The sequence below is a fragment of the Electrona antarctica genome (genome assembly GCF_951216825.1).
Source record: "Electrona antarctica genome assembly, chromosome: 7".
NCBI classification, from domain to species: Eukaryota; Metazoa; Chordata; class Actinopteri; order Myctophiformes; family Myctophidae; genus Electrona; species Electrona antarctica.
The window spans coordinates 41,385,475-41,406,968 of record NC_136812.1 but is presented as its reverse complement, the minus strand read 5'-3'; the positions used below and the strand labels follow the sequence as shown (position 1 = coordinate 41,406,968).

Sequence of the window (21,494 nt, the reverse complement as noted above, 5' to 3'; positions counted from 1 at the left end):
AATTCACGTCCCTGCTCCATCTCTCACTGTTCCTCAGACAAGTAGTTAGGCCTATCTCTCTTCATACTGTAGACCTCTCCCTGTGGTGCTCTGTGGAAAGATACTACTAGAAGAAAAAAGGGAATGACTCAGTCATAATTGCCAGCTGCAGCAAGCTCTATGAACAGCTATAATCAGTTTGTGTGCCTCAGTTTCGGCCTCAGCTCACGGCTTCACGTTGCGGCGTTCAGAGTATGCAGCTAATAGGGCTTCACATATGGTGTTCAGAGTATGGGTTTTATGGCGTTCAGACTATGGATTTTATGGGTATGTCTCCCATTGGCTTAGGAGCAGGCCCGGCGGGAGGAGACAACTGTGTAGGGGTCATTTGCATAAGTAGAGGGGTCAGGCATATACATTTGTATATCTATATGTCTGTGCCCAGCGGTGCGTTCTGTGCTACTGTAAGTGGGGTGCGCCCCTTTGAAAAACAAAATTATCTTGACTAGGCGTGGTAGTCAAGATTATTGACTTTTGCCCTCCCGTTGCGCCGGGCCTGCTTAGGAGGCAGCTATAGCCTGGCCCAGCGAGTGTGCTTTCTGGTCTAGAGGGTCGGGCGCACATGGAACAAGCGCTGGAGAATAATTCACCGATCCAAGTTTTCATCTCAGGTAGGCCTATACGTCTCAGGTAGCCTTCAAGACTATTGTAGATATATTCCATTGATGTTGTCATTATCTACAAGTCTTAGCACCCCCCCACCACCACTACACACACACCAGAAAAGCCTGCAGTTCTCTGAACAAACATGCGTACAAAATACAAATGCAAAATATAAGGTGCTTCGGCGAGCCCCAAATGTAAACTTGCGCTGCAGAGTCTTTGTGAAATGCATCAGTCCATATTTTCAATAAAGAAGAAATTTAATCACATCTGTGGCCAATTCTGTCGGAAGTTCCCAGTGGTCGACTCGGTATAGCTCCGTTTGGAACCTCTATATCTACGCTGCTACGCTTTAGCTCCGAGATGAGGTTCTGAAAAAAGCTATCCCTGCCTGCGCTGGTAGAATTGGAGTCTAGCTGGATAGAGCCCGTCGACAAGTAGTGGATTACCGGTAAACCCCTTTCGCAGTAGGCTATTTATTTCAAAAAGTAAAAGTATCAGAACCAAGATACAGTTGATAAACTTAAGTTTATAAACTTAAGTTTATCAATTGTATCTTGGTTCTGATACCTTTACATTTTATGTTAATTAACATAGGCCCCTAACATTTTAACTGAGGCATCAAACAACCGCTTAAATGGTAAATGGTGCATTTATATAGCGCCTTTATCCAAGGCGCTTTACATGTGCATTACATTCACCCATTCATACACCGATTGCGGCGGAAGCCATGCAAGGTACCAACCAGCACATCGGGAGCAATTTGGGGTTCAGTGTCTTGCCCAAGGACACTTCGACATGTAGACAGGAGCTGGGATTCGAACCGCCGACCCATGGCTCATTGGACGACCTGCTCTACCTCCTGAGCCACAGTCGCCCAAAGCGGTTCTTGTCAGCCAGTACGATTTGTTTCCCCGGTTTTCCCAATGCAATCTTACGGAAGTAGTACTCCGCATGCCAACGGGGGTTGACTGGACTACATTTTTATTTAAGCCTGATTTAAGCTGTTGTAGGGGCCTATGTTAAGTTTATCAACTGTGTATTGGTTCTGATACCTTACTTTTTGAAATAAATACTGCGAAAGGGGTTTAATCCACTACTTGTCGACGGGCTCGACCCAGCTAGACTCCAATTCTACCAGCGCAGGGAGGGATAGCTTATCTCGCAACCTCATCTCGGAGCTAAATCGTAGCAGCGTAGATATAGAGGTTCCAAACGGAACTAGTGGTCGGTAGTGAGGGGGCTTATTAATTGAAAGCCAGAATTATGGACCCTCTTGTAAACAAGTGTAGTGCTTTATTGGGTCGTCCACTCACAGTTAACAGTTTTTGTATTGAGTTGTGCTTGAAATGTACTGTAATTCTATACTATACTTCAATCAACACTATGTAAACGAGGAGAGAAAAAATAAATGGTTCTCAGCCACAGACGGAATTAGAAACACTTCTTTATTGAAAGATATGGACTGATACATTGCACAAAGACTCCGTAGCGCTAGTTAACATTTGGGGCTCACCGATAGGCACCTTATATTTTGCATTTATACATGTTCGGAGAACTGCGGACTTTACTGGTCCAGCGCAAACTGGGGGGTGGTCGCTAAGACGCTCGTATAACGTCAACATCAATAAAAGGACATCTACGAGAGGGACAGGGGGAAGCTTCCAGGCGGTCTCTTCGAGAGGAACCAAATGGAGTGGACCCCTTAGAGATCTGTAGCTAACTCTGAGAGACGAGACGAATATGAACCCTCTCAGAGTAACTCTGTGTTCGCTAGCTAGTAACATTAGCTTCTGCAACGTCTTTAACACAGGCCTGCCCTACACAAATAAATCACGATCGGTTGTACCGCCAACATCTTCTCACGGTGACTTTAAATCAAGTAAGAACAAACCTGTTGTGTTCAATATCTAATCTACATGATCCCCTAGTATCAGGATGTATGTTCGCAGCCTCTGTGTTGAAGGAGAAGTCCTCGTTCGTGCCGTAGTTCTTTCAAACATCATAAACATCTATTGTTTATTAATGTTTAACAACATCAGCAAACGTCAGCAAACACGTGCAGCAGTTCCGTTAGTAAACTTCAAAATAAAAGCTTGGTCGTTTTTGAAGATATTTTCAATTTCAACAAGCTAGCCTGGGGCTGGGCTAAAATAACATGAAAATAAATAACATGTATGCCTATATTGACAAAATAATGACTAATAGTACTAGTATCTCTCTCTCGCTCTCTCAATTCAACTCAAAGTGGGTTTGTGTCTTCCTCAGGGAGTCAGGGACACTTTGACACATTGTTGAGCTGGAATCGTACCATGGGACCTGGGGGGTGTCCGACTGTCCGGGGTGCTAGACTCCTAGGCGGGCAGCAACTGTCATAATTCCACTACCATCCTATCTAATTATTGCACCTTTTTTTTCCTTCTAAATGAGTATACAAATAAATAAGAAAACAAAAAGGACAATGATGATTGTAGATCTGCTATTTTGAAAAGACAAATCTTTAAAAATGAACAGTTTGCAAAAAAACCACAGAAGAGTACTATATGGCTTTGTTACCATTAGGGTCCTGAGTATTCAATTCATATACACAGATGCTTGCGTGTAGCCCCCAGCCAAGACCCAGCCACACAGACACAGCCCTGCCAATCGGGCTCAGCCCTATTGGCACGATAGGTTGCGCGTAGGTCTGGTCTGGTGAGTGGGAGCCCTGGGTTCAATCACCGCTTCCGCGTAATGCTACAATCTGGCGTAGTCGGCAGGATGTGGAGCGTGATATCCTCATGTGAGGGACATGAGGGACATCGTGTGCGGCGGTCCGCAGTGTGAAGTGAAGCGCGAGGACGCGCTTCAAAGACTGGCAGGTTTATTGTAGCCCCCAGCCAAGACCCAGCCCGCAACAGCCCTGCCAATCAGGCTCAGCCCTATTGGCACGATAGGTTGCGCGTTGGTCTGGCGAATGGGAGCCCCGGGTTAATTCCCGCTTCCGCGTAATGCTACACATGGGAGACTGCAGACAAATATATATTAATTTGTACTTGGTCCTTGACATGAAAGAGTTTGAGAAACCACTTCAAACGTTATGAAGCGAGTGGCAAAGTGAGTTTAAAGTCGTTTAACTTTGTTTGGATGTATGGGCTGTCAAGGCCAGAAAGTGTTTTTTTTGCCACTCAGTAGCCTGCATTCCCGAATAACTGTGTTTTTACACACAAACAAGCCCAAAGCCGCTTAGAATAAGCAGACATGGCAATACTGCTAGCCATTTCACTGCGACTTTAAGGTTACCCTACTCAAAATGGTTCTTTAACCATCAGAAACCATTTCTGATTCCTCAAAGAACTTGAGTTCTATAACATCATGAGAAACATAGCGTACCTAGCTCAAATGGGTCTTTAGTGAGTTAGAAACAGCACAAACATTTAAATGAATTTGATTTCCATCTTTATTGACATATGGGATGGGATCTGAAAACAAAATAAAAACATGCAATCGCACACCACTGTCCAAATGATAAATCCAAGTAAGAGCTTATTTCCACTGTGTGTAGGTGGGGGGGATCACATAAAGGCCCCTAGCAGAAGGAGCTTTTCTAGAATGAAATACATTAAAATAAAAACGATACACACACATTTTAATATAATGATGTACTGTACAAAACAGCAAATCCAGCTAGAACCATAACAAAGTCAGATCAATATGGAACCCGTTTCAACTGAAATTAGGTACAGCATGGTGAATGTATGTTCGAGAAATTAAATATAATTCTACTGTAAAAACAAATACATCAAATAATTCAAAGTAAACCAAAATTATGTTGATTTACTAGTCATGTTGATGTCATGAATATGTTTAACTCATTTAATGAATTAATCATTAATTGTTAAATTATGTTGCACATAGTGTCTTCAGACTTTGATTGAAGCTTTTGTCACAAGCTGTACAAGTGAAGGATTCTCCCCCTGCCGTATGAAGCCCAACACACACAGGCTGCAAACGGCGCGCGTCAAAACAGCTGCCTCCATTATTTTCAATGGACCTATCCCACACCGGCGGAATCGTTCACGCCAGAGTAATCTAGTAAGAGAGTGGTGACACGCTTTGATCTCACCGCAAAGCGGGTACCTATGGGCGATAGTTCCAAACATTGCTCCTATGGCTGGAACTATTCCATTGAGATAATGAGAGTCAACGGGAGTGTCATTACTCTCTTACTAGATTACTCTGGTTCACGCATCGCACAGCGTTTCGATGCGCCAATGTTCTATTTCCAGGCGTTGCCGCACGGTGAAAGTGTTTTTTTTACTACAACTGTACAAAGTTGGCAGCCGCGCGGCAGAGCGCTGTGTCCTGTTGGTGCACCTGTTTCGAATGGTATCAACCGATAATTCCCAGTAGGTTACTTATCAAGCCGATCTTATCGACCTACTGCATGTAGTCTGGGAGCCTACTGGCTGCGATTGGCATAAAACGACGATTAAGTTTGGCACCGTGCTGCTACGTGCTTGCGATTATGTTTAGGTTAGGGTATGAGGAGGCTTGTTGTTTCTCAGTAGGCAGACCAAAACGACCGGATTAAGGTTGGCGAACATGCGTTAAGGTTGAGACCACGCTGCTACGTGCTTGCGGTTATGTTTAGGTTAGGGTATGAGGAGGCTTGTCGTTTTCAGTAGGCTCCCAGCATGTGCAGTAGACCGATAAGATCGGCTTGATAAGTAAGCTACTGGGAATTATCGGTTGATTTTCACTCGAAAGTTTCATCAATGCCAATCGCAGCCAGTAGGCTCCCAGACTACATGCAGTAGGTCGACAAAATCGGCTTGATAAGTAACCTACTGGGAATTATCGGTTGATATTGACTCAAATCCGTTGGTTGGTGCGGCACTTGACGTGCGTCGATACTGTGCTGCTATGCTGCGCAGCCTGTGTGTGTTGGGCTTTAACTATCATGTGTGCGTTCAGATACCTCGTCTGACTAAAGTTTTTACCACAAACTGCACAACAGTTGATCCTTTGTATGAATCTTCACGTGCATCTTCAAATTATAATTTTTCACAAACTGTACAAATAATGGGAAGGGGACACGGAGGATACCCTGAATGACGCTTCATGTCTTTCCATGTGGACCTTAAAATCCCACTTTTCTGCAAAACTATTGCCACTAAATGGATGCAAACACTTTGTGTGAATCTTCATGTCTTTTCAGGTAACCCATTTGACCAAATACTTTCCCCACACACTGTGGGTCTTAAAGCTTTCTCACACAACGTACAACTAAAGGGTGTTTTCTCCTGTATGAATCCTCATGTGTATCTTTAAATTAGCTTTTGAAGATACACCTTTGCCACAAACACTACAAATAAAGGGTTTCTCTCCTGTATGTACTCTAAGGTGCTTATTCAGATCTCCTTGCTGAATAAATCCTTTCTCACAAAATGCACAAATATAGGGTTTTTCTCCTGTATGAATCATCATGTGAGTTTTCAGACCAAAAGTAGTAAACATCTTGTCACAACTTGGACAACTAAACAGCTTATCTGGTTTATCCTCTGTATGGGTTCTCATATGTATTGACAAATATTCATTACGAACAAAGCTTTTGCTACAAACTGTACAACGATAAGGCTTTTCCCCTGTATGACGCCTCATGTGTCTTTTCAGATCAGATATTTGTTGAAAGCCTTCACCACACTCTGTGCATTTATGAGCCTTCTCCCCAGTATGGCTTCTCTCGTGAATTTTCAAAGATTGATTACGAGCAAAGCTTTTGCTGCAAATTGTACAACTAAACGGCCTTTCCCCTGTATGAACCAGCATGTGATTCCTCAGACTTCGCGAAGTAGCAAACTTTTTGTCACAACTTGTACAACTAAACAGTTTATCCCGTTTATCCCCAGTATGGGTTCTTTTGTGTGTTGTCAAATGTTCATTACGAACAAAGTTTTTACCACAAACTGTACAACTATAGGGCTTTTCCCCTGTATGACTCATCATGTGTCTTTTCAGATCACACATTCGATTAAAGCCTTTGCCACAATCTGTACATGTACGAGCCTTGTCCCCAGTATGGATTATCTTGTGCATTTTCAAAGATTGATTTCCTTCAGCATTTTTTGTATTGTGTGACTTCCTTCTATTTAAAGTTGATTGATCTTCTCTGGTCTCATCCCACTCATCATCACCATCTTCAGTGTCAGATTCAGAACAGTGTGAGGTAGGAGAGAGGAGCTGGTCATCACTAGTTGGTTGTGATGATCCACAGTTTTCATCACCATCATCACTTTTCACTGCCTCCATTGCTCTTTGAAGTGGATCATTTGGTTCCTCCTTGACAAGACTGCGGCTCCCCTCCTGCTGTTCAGGGGAAACCTCTTTAAACACAGAGGCAAAAGATGAAATGAGAGCAATCATTACAATGATATTTCCCAAACGGTTTCCTCTGTTTTGATCATGTGGTAGTTGAAGGAATTTCTGCTGTTTTATTAAGTGTGAGATGCCATACTAGTATTATTCCAATTTGAACAGGGTGTTGTTCCACTAGTCTACACAATGTCCACCTGTTTAAAAAAAAGTAGCCTGCCGGGTGTACACAAGGGCTCATGGCTATTTTTTGTTTTTCTATTCCACGATTTTTGTAACCCATTTTCTTCACCCAGTGTCAATTGTCTAATGTAATCCTGTTAGAGATGCTAGATGTTAGAGAGATAATTGGCCACCGATCGGTAATTCACCCTATCTGGAGAAACCGATCTTTTACACCATTTAAGTGGTATAAATGTCAATCAGATATATAGTATAATATCATTTTGCATTTTTGTGACAGGCCTAAACATTCTCCCCTTCCTCCCCACACAGGGACAGTTTGGACATATAATAATTTTGGAAATATTACAATTTTCCCCTTAGGCACAAGATCGGGGTATTGGACCTATTGGTGTCGGCCGATTTTTATCCCACGATTTTGCAACCCATTTTTTTCACCCAGTGTCAATTATCTAATGTAATCCTGGGCGCTACACTTACTCTGCCAACCTGGGTGGGTGGGCAGCGGACTGACCTCATACTTCCTTCTATGCATGTCCAAGCTGCTTCTTTTCATCTGACAGGGGAGTTTCCCCGGCCGGACATAGCGCGTGGAAGTAACATGTTATTCTGACCAGTTCCTTTCCCCTCCATCAGGCGCCCCGGCTGGCCAGGGGGAGGTAGTTTAGAGACCAGGATTACTGCATGTTTTTTGTGTCCCCTAGGGGACACGGGGAGAACATGCAAACTCCACACAGAAAGGCCCTTTCGCCAACCCCTCCTCGTGTATGGGCACTGATGACGCGGAGGAGAGAACACACCCCCAGCACCCACAGCATCCCCAGCGGGAATCGAACCCAGGAACACCTGGTATCGGCCGATTTTGAGAAATACAATCGTGATCGGGATCAGTCCCAAAAAACCTGATCGGAGCATTCCTAAATCCTGCAATAATACCCCCCACCATGTTTTCATTATTATTATTATTATTTTTTATAATGACCAAAGACGTACAGACGTGTTTTGTCCCAATGGGGCTTCTGTAACAATTGGGCGAGAGAGCCTATGACCCAGCCCGATCTGAGCAGTGCTGCGCTATGGATGTTATGTAATATTTCACGTCTACCACTAGTTATTAGATTATTGTCAGATTATGGTAAAAAAATTACTATTCTGGAATTCTCCTTTAACCCAGACTACTGTGCAGTAGTCGGTGGATACCAACAGTTTAAAAAAAAGAGCTGTACATACCTTTCCTGAACAACTTTACTACAGGGTTCATTGATGCATCAAACAGTCCACGTCCCTGCTCCATCTCTCACTGTTCTCTCAGAAATTATCTCTCATGATACTGTAGACCTCTCCCTGTGGTGCGCTGTGGAAATCACTAGAAGGAAAAATAAATAAAATTAATAATATTCACAGAGAAGATGACTAAAGTGATCGCAAGAGTACGTGTGGGTTTTCACATGTGCACTGGGGGGGACTCCACTACAGTAGAGTATTGAATGGTAGCTGCCCTCGAATGCATTCAATCTTTTTTTTTATTAGGATTTATATGGCCATATTATTGGGCTTGTTTTTCGAGGGTAGATTTAATTGGTTCTCTCGCAAGAGTTTTCTTGTTTTTGGAGGTGGTGGGTTGGCTTATTTCTCTCTCACGAGAGTTAGCAACACTGAAGGCAATGCCCGTCTCAAGCGATTTTAAAAGTCGTGCATTTGTGGTTAAAATGTGCACACACGCAGAACTCTAGTCCGGAGGGACCTTCACAAGCGCTCCTCTTCGCCAGACACGGTAGGCCTACATGCTTTTTAAAAGCTTGTATGGAAACTTCAAAAATCAAGCTAGTAGCTAACAATTAGCTTCTGCAACGTCTTTAGCACAGGCCTACACAAATAAACCACGATCTGTTTAAAACCCTACACATCTCCTCACGGTGACTTTTAAATCTAGTATCTGAGTAAGAAATAAGAATTGTTTTAATAAAACAAACCTGTTGTGTTCAATGTAAAATCTACTATCAGGACAGGATGGCAATGCGGGAGCTGGCAAAAACTTATTGGGAACTCAGATTTCTGCCAGTGTCTAGACAGCAAAAATACATTAGAGCACTGTTCTTTTGGCAAATCTAAGTGAGCAAATATAAGACTTCCGGTGGACGATCTCTTCAAAATAAGAGTATGAAGTTGAAAAAAAGATTAATTTGCACATTAAAACTATAAATTAAGCATTTAAACGATGCTATAGGACACACATTATGTTTCTGTGTAAAAATAAGTAATAAGTAATGTTTCTGTGTAAAGATAAGTAATTAAAAAGTTATCTAAATGGATAAATGCTATTCACTGGAGAGCATGGACTTTATAAAGTGGACGCTGGACAAAAATCCCTGCTATGTTTCGACTAGTGTGACATACGCACGCGTCCGGGGAGACCTCCTCTACAACACCACACTGTCCGCTAAGCAGCAGAGGTGTAAAACAAAAATTGGCACCAGGTCACAGGTCAAAAATGTCAAAAAAAAATCCCATTTCCAGACTACAGTGGACTAAAGTGGACGCTGGACAAAAATCCCTGCTATGTTTCGACTAGTGTGACATACGCACGCGTCCGGGGAGACCTCCTCTACAACACCACACTGTCCGCTAAGCAGCAGAGGTGTAAAACAAAAATTGGCACCAGGTCACAGGTCAAAAAACGTCCCATTTCCAGACTACAGTGGACTAAAGTGGACACTGGACAAAAATCCCTGCTATGTTTCGACTAGTGTGACATACGCACGCGTCCGGGGAGACCTCCTCTACAACACCACACTGTCCGCTAAGCAGCAGAGGTGTAAAACAAAAATTGGCACCAGGTCAGATGTAAAAAAACTTTAAAAAACTTCCCATTTCCAGACTACAGTGGACTAAAGTGGACGCTGGACAAAAATCCCTGCTATGTTTCGACTAGTGTGACATATGCACGCGTCCGGGGAGACCTCCTCTACAACACCACACTGTCCGCTAAGCAGCAGAGGTGTAAAACAAAAATTGGCACCAGGTCAGATGTAAAAAAACTTTAAAAAACGTCCCATTTCCAGACTACAGTGGACTAAAGTGGACGCTGGACAAAAATCCCTGCTATGTTTCGACTAGTGTGACATACGCACGCGTCCGGGGAGACCTCCTCTACAACACCACACTGTCCGCTAAGCAGCAGAGGTGTAAAAAAAAAAATTGGCACCAGGTCACAGGTCAAAAAACTTCCCATTTCCAGACTACAGTGGACTAAAGTGGACACTGGACAAAAATCCCTGCTATGTTTCGACTAGTGTGACATACGCAAGCGTCCGGGGAGACCTCCTCTACAACACCACACTGTCCGCTAAGCAGCAGAGGTGTAAAACAAAAATTGGCACCAGGTCACAGGTAAAAAAACATAAAAAACTTCCCATTTCCAGACTACAGTGGACTAAAGTGGACGCTGGACAAAAATCCCTGCTATGTTTCGACTAGTGTGACATACGCACGCGTCCGGGGAGACCTCCTCTACAACACCACACTGTCCGCTAAGCAGCAGAGGTGTAAAACAAAAATTGGCACCAGGTCAGATGTAAAAAAACTTTAAAAAATGTCCCATTTCCAGACTACAGTGGACTAAAGTGGACGCTGGACAAAAATCCCTGCTATGTTTCGACTAGTGTGACATACGCACGCGTCCGGGGAGACCTCCTCTACAACACCACACTGTCCGCTAAGCAGCAGAGGTGTAAAACAAAAATTGGCACCAGGTCACAGGTAAAAAAACATAAAAAAACTTCCCATTTCCAGACTACAGTGGACTACAGTGGACTACAGTGGACTAAAGTGGACGCTGGACAAAAATCCCTGCTATGTTTCGACTAGTGTGACATATGCACGCGTCCGGGGAGACCTCCTCTACAACACCACACTGTCCGCTAAGCAGCAGAGGTGTAAAACAAAAATTGGCACCAGGTCAGATGTAAAAACCTTTAAAAAACGTCCCATTTCCAGACTACAGTGGACTAAAGTGGACGCTGGACAAAAATCCCTGCTATGTTTCGACTAGTGTGACATACGCACGCGTCCGGGGAGACCTCCTCTACAACACCACACTGTCCGCTAAGCAGCAGAGGTGTAAAACAAAAATTGGCACCAGGTCACAGGTAAAAAAACATAAAAAAAACCTCCCATTTCCAGACTACAGTGGACTACAGTGGACTAAAGTGGACGCTGGACAAAAATCCCTGCTATGTTTCGACTAGTGTGACATACGCACGCGTCCGGGGAGACCTCCTCTACAACACCACACTGTCCGCTAAGCAGCAGAGGTGTAAAACAAAAATTGGCACCAGGTCACGATGGTGACGAACTGGTAGACTGCGCACTGCTCGGTACGGGGCCACTGGCTCTTTCACATGTAGAACTTTGTACGATGTCTGCCAGATGAGTTCACTCAGGACAACCATGCCATGGTCGTCACTCAAATGGATCCTGTCACTGCACCACAGCCGGCTGAGGGAGTGTAGAGCCCAGGATTACAGATTAGATAATTGACACTGGGTGAAAAAAATGTTACCAAATCGTGTGATAACATTTATAAAGAAAAAATAGAGTAGGCCTACCTCTCTGAGTGAGGGAAGTTCCTTTCTGAAGACATGTATCTAATCCCCATTTGAGCAGAGATTCGGTGGTACGCATTTTTTAGATGCTGCTGGTAATCCAAGCTGATGTCCTTCTCGAAATCAGCCCGACGGAGGGGAAAATCCAGAACAAAGACCTATGAAAAAGAAGAAAGAAATATAACAGTCTGCATGGGAAGAGACATATATGTATTTGGTGACATGATTTCACTGGTTGTATACCTTTGGCCATTTGTAGACAGCTGTGCGAAGCAGTCTCTGAAACGCTGTGGCGGCCTCTTCAATCGTTTTGCTGGATGTCAAGTTGTTACTGGGTGCAAGAAGACAGACTAAGTCGGGTGAGTAGGGAAGGGCTGAAGAGCAAATCTCTTCTCTGATATGGTCCGCTGATCCACCTGGCGTTGACATGAATCCGAATGCCAGCCGGCCGGCTGGCATGTCCACGAACCCATCAACTAGAGCTCTGAGGTGTGAATCGCCTATGATCAAAACAAACTGTGCAAAGAAACAGAGTCAAAATCCATTTAGAATGCAAGATATCACAGAATTTAGGAAAGGATTTGTGACTTGTGTTTAATTCAATAACATTCTCAATGTCTAGTTACCTTTTAAAGGAACTACTACATGCATTTTAAAATTCTATATGTTGATCAAACCCTGTACACTCAAGTACAGAATGAATTGCATGTTGATCTGACCTCTGACCTCTGAGTAATATATTACCCATTACTAGTTACCTTTTAAAGGAACTACAACATGCATTTTAAAATTCCATATGTTGTTGATCTGACCTCATCAAACCCTGTACACTCAAGACACGCACCATATATAGCCATATGAGACGTACCTCTTTGTCCTGGATGATGTCCACTGACGGAATCACTGTCCTGTGACGCTTCTTGGAAACCTCAGAGTGTGGCCATCGCAGCACTGTGTGACGCTTGCCAAAAACTGCCATGTTACATGCAACTTCGCAAGTCACTTGGAATTAAAAGTCAGTTCTATCTGACCTCAATTTATATTAAAACTGGAGGACACTCCCATGTTTGATGACAACAAATGGGAGCTGATCGTTGAAACAAAGACATTCCACGACGATTGCCCAGGTGCCCAGGTGACGGTGCCCAGGTAATGAGGTGACAACGATTGATCGTTGTCACCTCATTACCTGGGCACCGCCCAGCCAGTGGTGGACAGCCAGAAGAAAGATGGTTGGGTTGGGGGGGCAGTAATGGCTGTACTCAAGTGTGCATGCATGCCGTTAACAACTTGTCAAACCCTAAAAGCCCTAATTTAGAGCTATCAATGTTTCACTATGACTGTTAATGGTCGATCTACATAGTACTTCACAGTAGTTAAGTACTACCATTACCATTCATGCAGACATTAGTGTTCCAACACCAGTAATTACAATGTCTGTTGTTACATTTTTGTTTTACACCTCTGCTGCTTAGCGGACAGTGTGGTGTTGTAGAGGAGGTCTCCCCGGACGCGTGCGTATGTCACACTAGTCGAAACATAGCAGGGATTTTTGTCCAGCGTCCACTTTAGTCCACTGTAGTCTGGAAATGGGAAGTTTTTTGACCTGTGACCTGGTGCCAATTTTTGTTTTACACCTCTGCTGCTTAGCGGACAGTGTGGTGTTGTAGAGGAGGTCTCCCCGGACGCGTGCGTATGTCACACTAGTCGAAACATAGCAGGGATTTTTGTCCAGCGTCCACTTTAGTCCACTGTAGTCTGGAAATGGGAAGTTTTTTATGTTTTTTTACCTGTGACCTGGTGCCAATTTTTGTTTTACACCTCTGCTGCTTAGCGGACAGTGTGGTGTTGTAGAGGAGGTCTCCCCGGACGCGTGCATATGTCACACTAGTCGAAACATAGCAGGGATTTTTGTCCAGTGTCCACTTTAGTCCACTGTAGTCTGGAAATGGGAAGTTTTTTTAAGTTTTTTTACATCTGACCTGGTGCCAATTTTTGTTTTACACCTCTGCTGCTTAGCGGACAGTGTGGTGTTGTAGAGGAGGTCTCCCCGGACGCGTGCATATGTCACACTAGTCGAAACATAGCAGGGATTTTGTCCAGCATCCACTTTATTAAGTCCATGCACTCCAGTGAATGGACTTGGGCACTCCAGTGCATGGACTTGGGCATTTATCCATTTAGATAACTTTTTTACGTTATTGAATTACTTATTTTTACACAGAAACATAATGTGTGTCTTCACAATAACTGTAATGTAATAACAATACTAATAATGTAATGTAATAATTATTTAATTAACCTCGCTTTTATTCTGAAAGCAACCGGATGTCTTAAATTTGCTAGCTCTCTGGCAGGAAGTTCTAGATTTGCCAAAAGAACGGAGCCATACATTAGCTAACAAATACAATACTTCCGGTGGACGATCTCTTCAAAATAGCAGTAGGCTACCCTCTAGAGTAAACTAAATCCATTGAAAAACTGTCCAACCACTGGTTTATTAATTAATTCATGTATTCATTAAATACATAGGATTGATAGGAATGTTGTTGAAAAACTAAAGTAAACGTATCATTTATTTCAGGTTGACCCCCTTTTATACAGATCTTCAACAGCAGATGGCGGTCATTGATTGTTAAATCAACCAACTCAACGTAGTCAACCCGGAAGTGATTCCCCCCTCCCTGTTGTGTTTTGTTTTCTCGTTTTCCATGGTTGTGTGTGTTTTTTCACTGCATGCCACACAACGGGAGCTTATAACTCTTCTAATAATGATTTCAATACTAACACTAAAGACCTTTGTCAACGAGCGCCTCTCTGCGGCTGCTGAAGAGATATGTATGGTTGTTGAACGAATGATAACAGACTATGAGGATGAGGCTTTACGTTCCAAACACCACATTGATAAGCAGCCGGGAAAAGTGCTGGATAAGGCTTCAAAATCACACAAATTACACCGAGCAGGTTGGTACAGTATAACCAAACTGCTGTGTTTGCGTTTATTATTATTATTTTTTCTTTCTTTTTCTTTCTCCTCCCATAACTCTTGAGTTACAGACCTGGCTGGCTGTGCAGGAGCAATTGGACTTTGGAACCCTGCTTGTGCTTGTGCTTGACCCATACTGTACTGTAGCTCAGTGGTTCTTTTTCATGTGAAGGACCCCCAAATTGACACTTAGTGGTCCCCAATTTGAAAAGATATGCTCTTACCCCTAGTTTGACATGCATTAGGTAAGTTACGGCTAGCCCCTTTCGGGACCCTCGGTTACCTTTTCTGAAGTTTGGATGCGGCACCCTAGGGTCCCTGACAGCTTATTCCGCCCTCCATAGGATGCAGATGTACATACTCTCTGTTCACGGAGAGCGGCAGCGCCGCTTGAGTGTTGGTGAGATGTTTCAAAGATTCATAACACAGCTAAAGGAGACAGCGGAAACGTGTACGAAACTTTTGGCTTCTCTGAAATTCTCTCTTCCTCACTTCCTTATTGACTTCAACGACTGTCTAAAGAGGACAAGACGCGAAGACCGTACGGGCGACGCCATGTTGCTCCATGGTGCTCTATGGAAGGAAAGAAACATGCGCAATGGGCTATATGCAGCCAACACTTCCGTGTTCAGCTTCCTTGGTCTCAACTGCGCATGTTTCTTTCCTTCCATGGAGCACCATGGAGCAACATGGCGTCGCCCGTACGGTCTACGGTGGCCTTCACGTCTCGTCTTCTTTAGACAGTCCTTGATTGACTTCCCATTGTACCGCCTCCCGAGCGGCGACTGGCTAGCTGCACGTCCTAGTTACTGCCTCTGATTGGCCGACTGCGTACATGCAGGATGTTTATAATGCTGTTGTGTCGTGGGAGGCGGGACATGGGAAGTGAGGAAGAGAGAATTTCAGAGAAGCCAAAACTTCATAAAATGATAAAAAAATACTTAATGCGGTTTCGTACACGTTTCCGTTGTCTCCTATAGCTGTGTTATGCATCTTTGAAGCGTCTCCGCAAACAGAGAGTATGTACATCTGCATCCTATGGAGGGCAGAATAAGCTGTCAGGGACCCTAGGGTGCGGCGTCCAAACTTAAAGGGGCTCCGGGCCCCCATGGTATTTTTATCACTGGGACCCCAATTTATATTGTAAAATCAATGTTAATTTAACTTTGAGCGTGTATGGCTAGTGTCTGATAGCAATCCCCAATAAATTCATGATCTGACACGCAAACTAAAACGACTCATGTCCAAATTTACTTCAATATCACATGAAATTCTATGTTCCAGTAACATGCATCTTTGCAAAGATATAAATTTAACCATGAGCATTTATCCCCCAAGATGTGGTAAAAAAATATCCCTCCCAGCTCACCCTACCCCCATGGTCAAACCAGCCTTCAGATGAGCAGGTGAGGACCATTACTTGTAACCGGAGGCCACCAACATAGACACTCCCACCACCAAAGTGCCAATGCAGTGCCTACATCTAGCCTCGGTCCCAGGCTTACTTATCTACCTAGGTCCTACATCACATTATGTCATAATCCACTCCAGTGCACAAAATACAACTATAAAATCCCATTGGCTCCTACACATACGAATGTGCTCCACAAGGGAAGTTTTCATATGTTCAGTCCTGCAATCATGTCAGGCTTTTCACTGTCACGTCATTTAAAAAGCTCAGTCAATTGGTTTGATTAACTGTTATTTCTTACTTCTGATGCTTGCAGCAGACATCCCAGAACACCAACAACGGATCGTCAAAATGTTTAAAGAGGAAAGTGATGATGGTGGTGGTGATGATGAACATCCCCCAGATGATGATGATGAAGAAAATTCCCCAGAAGAGACCATCACTGCTAGTGAGGGTGGATATGATGGTGATGATCATGACGAAGATGAAGATTTCCCAGGATTCCCTGCCTCAGGTGAGGAGGAGGAGGATTCAACAAAAACAGAAATGTAGAGGGGAGAAAAGATCTGGATCTGTCCAACTGAAAGAATTAGACAAAATGAAAAAAATAAGTACTACTTAGACATGATCTCTGGCGGAGATTATGTCTAAGTACGCTACTTAACCCATTTTGGGCGGGAACCCCTTTTGGTGTTAGCATTATGTTATGCTTTAGCTATTGAAAAATAGCAGATCTGCTATTTTTGAAAAATCGAAGAACGACTGACAGAAACAGCTTTTTCAGAAAACTGTCAGGATGTAGAAGACATTTTTAGAATCTGATCTCAGGTCAAAATGGGTTAATGATCGTTTTACCTACTACTATTTTGTTTTCCAATAATAGCCATATACATGCCATATAAACGTGCTTGCCTGTGGTTCTGCATAAAACGTCTTCTTAATGAGTATACAGCTTGGAAATGATGTTGTTAAAAACAATAAGTAGGAAGATGCAATCAGAAAGTACTTGTGCTCTGCTGATTGATGTTACCGTTTCTCACCTCCTCCTAGATTCCCCACTTCCTCCTGTGTGTGTAGACTCAGAGGATTCACTTGAAGAGCAGGAGAGGAGCTCCAGTCTGGTCCAGGAGGAACCAGAGTCACCACAGATGAAAGCAGGCCAGGAGGAGCTCAAAGCAGTGGCTGACTGGTCAGCGTTGTCGTTGACATCACTAGACGGGAGGGTGAGGGGCGACATTCTGTCGGGTAAGAACAATCTCTAATACTATTGAAAAGATATTGGGGATGTTTTTGGTCCGTTGACCTTCATCAGATAACACAGTAACTCATTGATTAGTTTCCCTGCCAGATTATGTTTTTGCTCTTGTTAGGCCGTCCGTACATCTGTGTCTGTCTGTGAACAGCTAATCTCCGCCCCTGTTGGACTGATAGATGTTTACTTAACTTTACTTTGATCAATACTTATCTGTCAGATTTGTCATTTTCAGCTTCAATTGGCTAAAATTGCCTTTCAAGGTTTGTGGCACGGACAGTTTTGTGCCACCAATTATGAACGCAGCGTTCCATCTGTTCCAAATCTGAATAACACATTTAGAAGCCTATATAAACAACATACTGACTGTAATGTCATTCCCAAAATTGGGATTCATTATTAATGTATTATTTTATTCAAGTTTTGATTATCGATTGGTTTCTTTTTAATAATCAATTAATTAAATTAAGTCTTGCACTTCTGAAACCTGCAGGCATCTTGGAACATCAACAATTTATCTTCAAAATGCTTGAAGAGGAAATTGATGATAATGATGATTTCCCAGGATTCCCTGCCTCAGGTATAGTATAAAAAGGCCTTAAGGAATGTGTTACATGTCCATAGCGTTAGGAGGTCTCCTTAACATAATGGACAGAGATACGGTGCGTGAGGTGCTGCAAAATGTGAAATCGCATCGAGTTGCTCTGTGCTGACTTTACTTACTCTCTCTCTCTTGTACATAATGTATCCTGCTCCTTTATTCCTGTGTGAAAAGAGGTTTGTTCAGAACAGCAGGAGAGGAGCCCCAGTCTGAGCCCCAGTCTGGTCCAGGAGGACCCAGGGTCTCCACGGGTTAAGGAGGAACCGGAGGAGCTTGTTCCAATACCAGAGCAGCAGGAGATGAGCCCCAGTCTGAGCCCCAGTCTGGTCCACGAGGACCCAGAGTCTCCACGGGTTAAGGAGGAACCGGAGGAGCTTGTTCCAATACCAGAGATTGCTGATGTGTCAACATTGACCACATTAGAAGATACGAAGTCTCGCCTAGGCACTCTCGCAGGTAAAAAAAACACACTCGTGTGAAGTGTGGAGAACCCACTGTGGCGGCCACATGACGTCACGAGTGGGGTGTAGTCATACAACATTTTATTTTGGCAGGCCATGATGGTGTCGTAATACCTGATTTTACACTTTACATACTGAAAATGTGAGCTTGTAGATCTGTTATTTTCAGAGTGCAATACCAGAGCGCAACCAACTGGATCACTTCGCCACTAGTCCCTCCCTAACATTTTAGCCTAGTCTTTTATTTGTTTACAAAATTGACAATATATCTAGTCTTAGTTTTTAGTCATCATACTGTAGGTTAGTTTTTATTTGGTTTACGTCAGTGAAAAAAGGTTGACGAACGTTTTTGGTCATAGTTTTCAGTCGATGAAATTAACACTGCGTCAGAGCCATGTCCCCTGGGTCATGAATCAAATTTCCCATTCAAAATTCTTAAATAGATTATTTTACTCTGGGCCAACAGCTGTCACCAACCTCCCAGACACCGTTTCCACCGCTACAACCTCTGGTCCCCATTGGCCAACTGACATGACCCCGGCAGAACCCGAGCAACAGCTGGTAAGCATTTACAGGTTACCCTGTGACGGATGTGACAAGATTTCTCCGCTTGTGATATTGTGTCATATTGTGTATATTTCTTCCAGGGCGTGTGCAGTGTCTCGTGGATGGACCGGCTGTGCAGTCTGGCAGAGTGCTTGGTGGGGCTGAGGAATGAAACTGACCCAACACTGAACACCCAGCAGGCCAATACCATCATAGCCCTGTGGGAGAACCTCCTACCAATACTATACGACCAGAGGCAAGTAGCACAGCACCAGTGTATGTCGATGCACTACCGGCCTATTAAACGTCTCATTATACTAGATCTTGGAACAGGATCCCATGCCCAGTGGCCAGACTGTTGTCATCTGGTAGAGTCTATCCTTGTCAAACTCTGTGACATCCATAAGAAATCCATAAGAGGCCAGGCCCGTTACACACTAAGATGGACACCGGTTCTCAGGGAATACAACAAGATCTGTCAGCTGCTCCGTCGTAACCATACAGTTACGGAGAACACTAATCTTGAGTTGTTTATGGTCAGTCAAGACATTTTCATTGATTGGCATGGAAGGCGAATGCGGATGCAGGGCTGTAGTATTCTCCTGCAAGGGGTCACGTCTGCCAGCATTCTGGCACCGCCACCTGCTCCACCCCCACAGCCTCCTCGCCAGAATCCATACCACCACTATAGTACATTAGAACAGGCAATGGACACGAGCGAGTCTGCGGCTCTGGTCGAACACCCCCATCCTTCACAGTCTGACTCCCCGACACTGACCGCTGAGAGGCAGACGTCCCCTCAGCAGTCACCTCCGTCTACCTCTGACCCCTGGCCTGTGTTTATGATCCCACAAGTCCCTACATGCAGGAAGTGCTCCCAGCCCTGCAAGAAGGAAACTGGCCACAGGCACTATCTTGGGTCTGTATACTGTCCCCAACAGGCTGGTGTGCCACTTGACGAGTGGAAGGAGGAGGTTAGACATAGGAGCTGGAGGAGGTTAACCCTTTTGGGACTGAGGCCGATTCTAAAAACGTCTTCTAAATCCTGACCTAAGTTTTCTGGAAAAACTTCAAATATTTATATAGCAGCATCGTTTTTTGGTAATTTTTTTAATACTGTACATAGTTTAGTTTATTTAGCACATAGTTATAAAATAGACAATACATATCAATGAACATGAATACTATAAAATGCCTGATGAACATGAGTACAGAGGGAAGCCTGGAAACTAGAGTGTCTAGAGTTTTGTTCAGTTACAGTCTTACAGACTACAACAGGCCTGTCACCTGCTGAAATGTTGTTGGAGAGGAAGCTGTGCTGCACTCTTGATTTGATCCATCCGGATATTGCACACAAGGTCATTAACAGGAGAAACAGAAAAATGACCATTACAAAAGAGCTAAAGGAAGAGGATTTAGAGTAGGTGCTAGTCAGGAATTTCAGTCATGGACCAAAATGGGCCCCAGGATTCAGACACAGTGACTGGCCCGGTGGCATATACAGTGATGCTGGGGGAGTGGTCCAGAGACATGCCACTACTGCTGGGCCCGGCAGGGACTGCCGCTGAACCGATAGACTGAGCCACTTGTGGTCTCACAATCTGACCAGGAGAAAACAGGGGAAGGCCTGAGACGGTCACAGAGACACACTAGAAAATATGCCCCTCTGGGCACCGGCAGAGCCGGATCTACCGTTGGGCTAGGTATTGCAATCAAATTCAAGTGTGATTTATGTTTAGTTATTGTATATTTAATTATGGTTAAAACATTGCGATCTGCAGTGCAGACAGTGCCTGCAGTGCAGACAGTGCCTGCTGTCTGCAGTGCAGACAGTGCCTGCTGTGTTGTGGGGTAGCTGTGGAAAGCCCTATGCACAGTGACTAGTCTCTGTCTGTCTGTCTGTCTGTCTCTCTCTTTTGGGGGACTGGGTACCCCAATATTACACCAAAATTAAAACAAAATACCCCCAATGTTTTTGCTATATTTTTGTAAAACTGACAACTGCATTAGTGCACTCTTAGTGGCTGTACTCTTTTCTTTATTGCTCATCTCTCTTTACTGTGATTTTATAGAGCACACTGTGAAATATTTTGCTGTAAAGTTGCATTAGTGCACTACTGGCTACTAGTGGCTGCATTCATTCAGCGACTAGTCTGTATCTCTCTTTTGGGGGGCTGGTTACCCCAAAATTACAGCAAAATGAAAACAACATACCTCAATTTTTTTGCCGCTGGAGAGACGTCTTGAAATGAGACGGAGAACAGTGGCTTTTATAGGGGTGGCTCTCATCAGGTGATTCCACACAGGTGCGGTGAATTCCAGTTGATCAAGCGGCTAGACTGCGACATACTTTCCGGTCTTCTTGGCGGATGGCGCTTGACGAGCGAGATACCACAAAGGTTACGCCAGGTCTAAATGGGTTGATGGCATTAGCTCAATGTTGAAAATTAGTGG

At 43.9% G+C, this 21,494-nt stretch overlaps 1 protein-coding gene and 1 long non-coding RNA gene across 4 annotated transcripts; one reads left to right on the top strand and one right to left on the bottom strand.

Moving 5' to 3' along the window:
- Nucleotides 1-4,108: 4,108 nt before the first annotated feature.
- On the bottom strand, nt 4,109-9,279 carry LOC306926854. The gene is made up of 3 exons (XR_013790444.1): nt 9,153-9,279; nt 8,410-8,545; nt 4,109-7,007 (listed from the first exon to the last, which is right to left on the bottom strand). It is a non-coding gene; the product is annotated as an uncharacterized lncRNA (long non-coding RNA).
- On the top strand, nt 8,891-20,996 carry LOC306926853 (uncharacterized protein). 3 transcript variants are annotated; one of them, XM_079506327.1, is made up of 8 exons: nt 8,891-8,953; nt 14,368-14,452; nt 16,497-16,694; nt 17,231-17,425; nt 17,926-18,012; nt 18,208-18,489; nt 18,961-19,055; nt 19,142-20,996. In XM_079506327.1, exons 3-8 carry the CDS (start codon nt 16,532-16,534, stop codon nt 20,087-20,089), a joined length of 1,770 nt encoding a protein of 589 aa, XP_079362453.1. In that variant the 5' UTR covers nt 8,891-8,953; nt 14,368-14,452; nt 16,497-16,531; the 3' UTR covers nt 20,090-20,996. The 3 variants fall into 3 exon arrangements, with proteins under 3 accessions (XP_079362453.1, XP_079362451.1, XP_079362452.1); XM_079506325.1 differs by lacking the exons at nt 8,891-8,953; nt 14,368-14,452 and adding an exon at nt 14,469-14,747; XM_079506326.1 differs by lacking the exons at nt 8,891-8,953; nt 14,368-14,452; nt 17,926-18,012 and adding an exon at nt 14,469-14,747.
- Nucleotides 20,997-21,494: the final 498 nt, after the last annotated feature.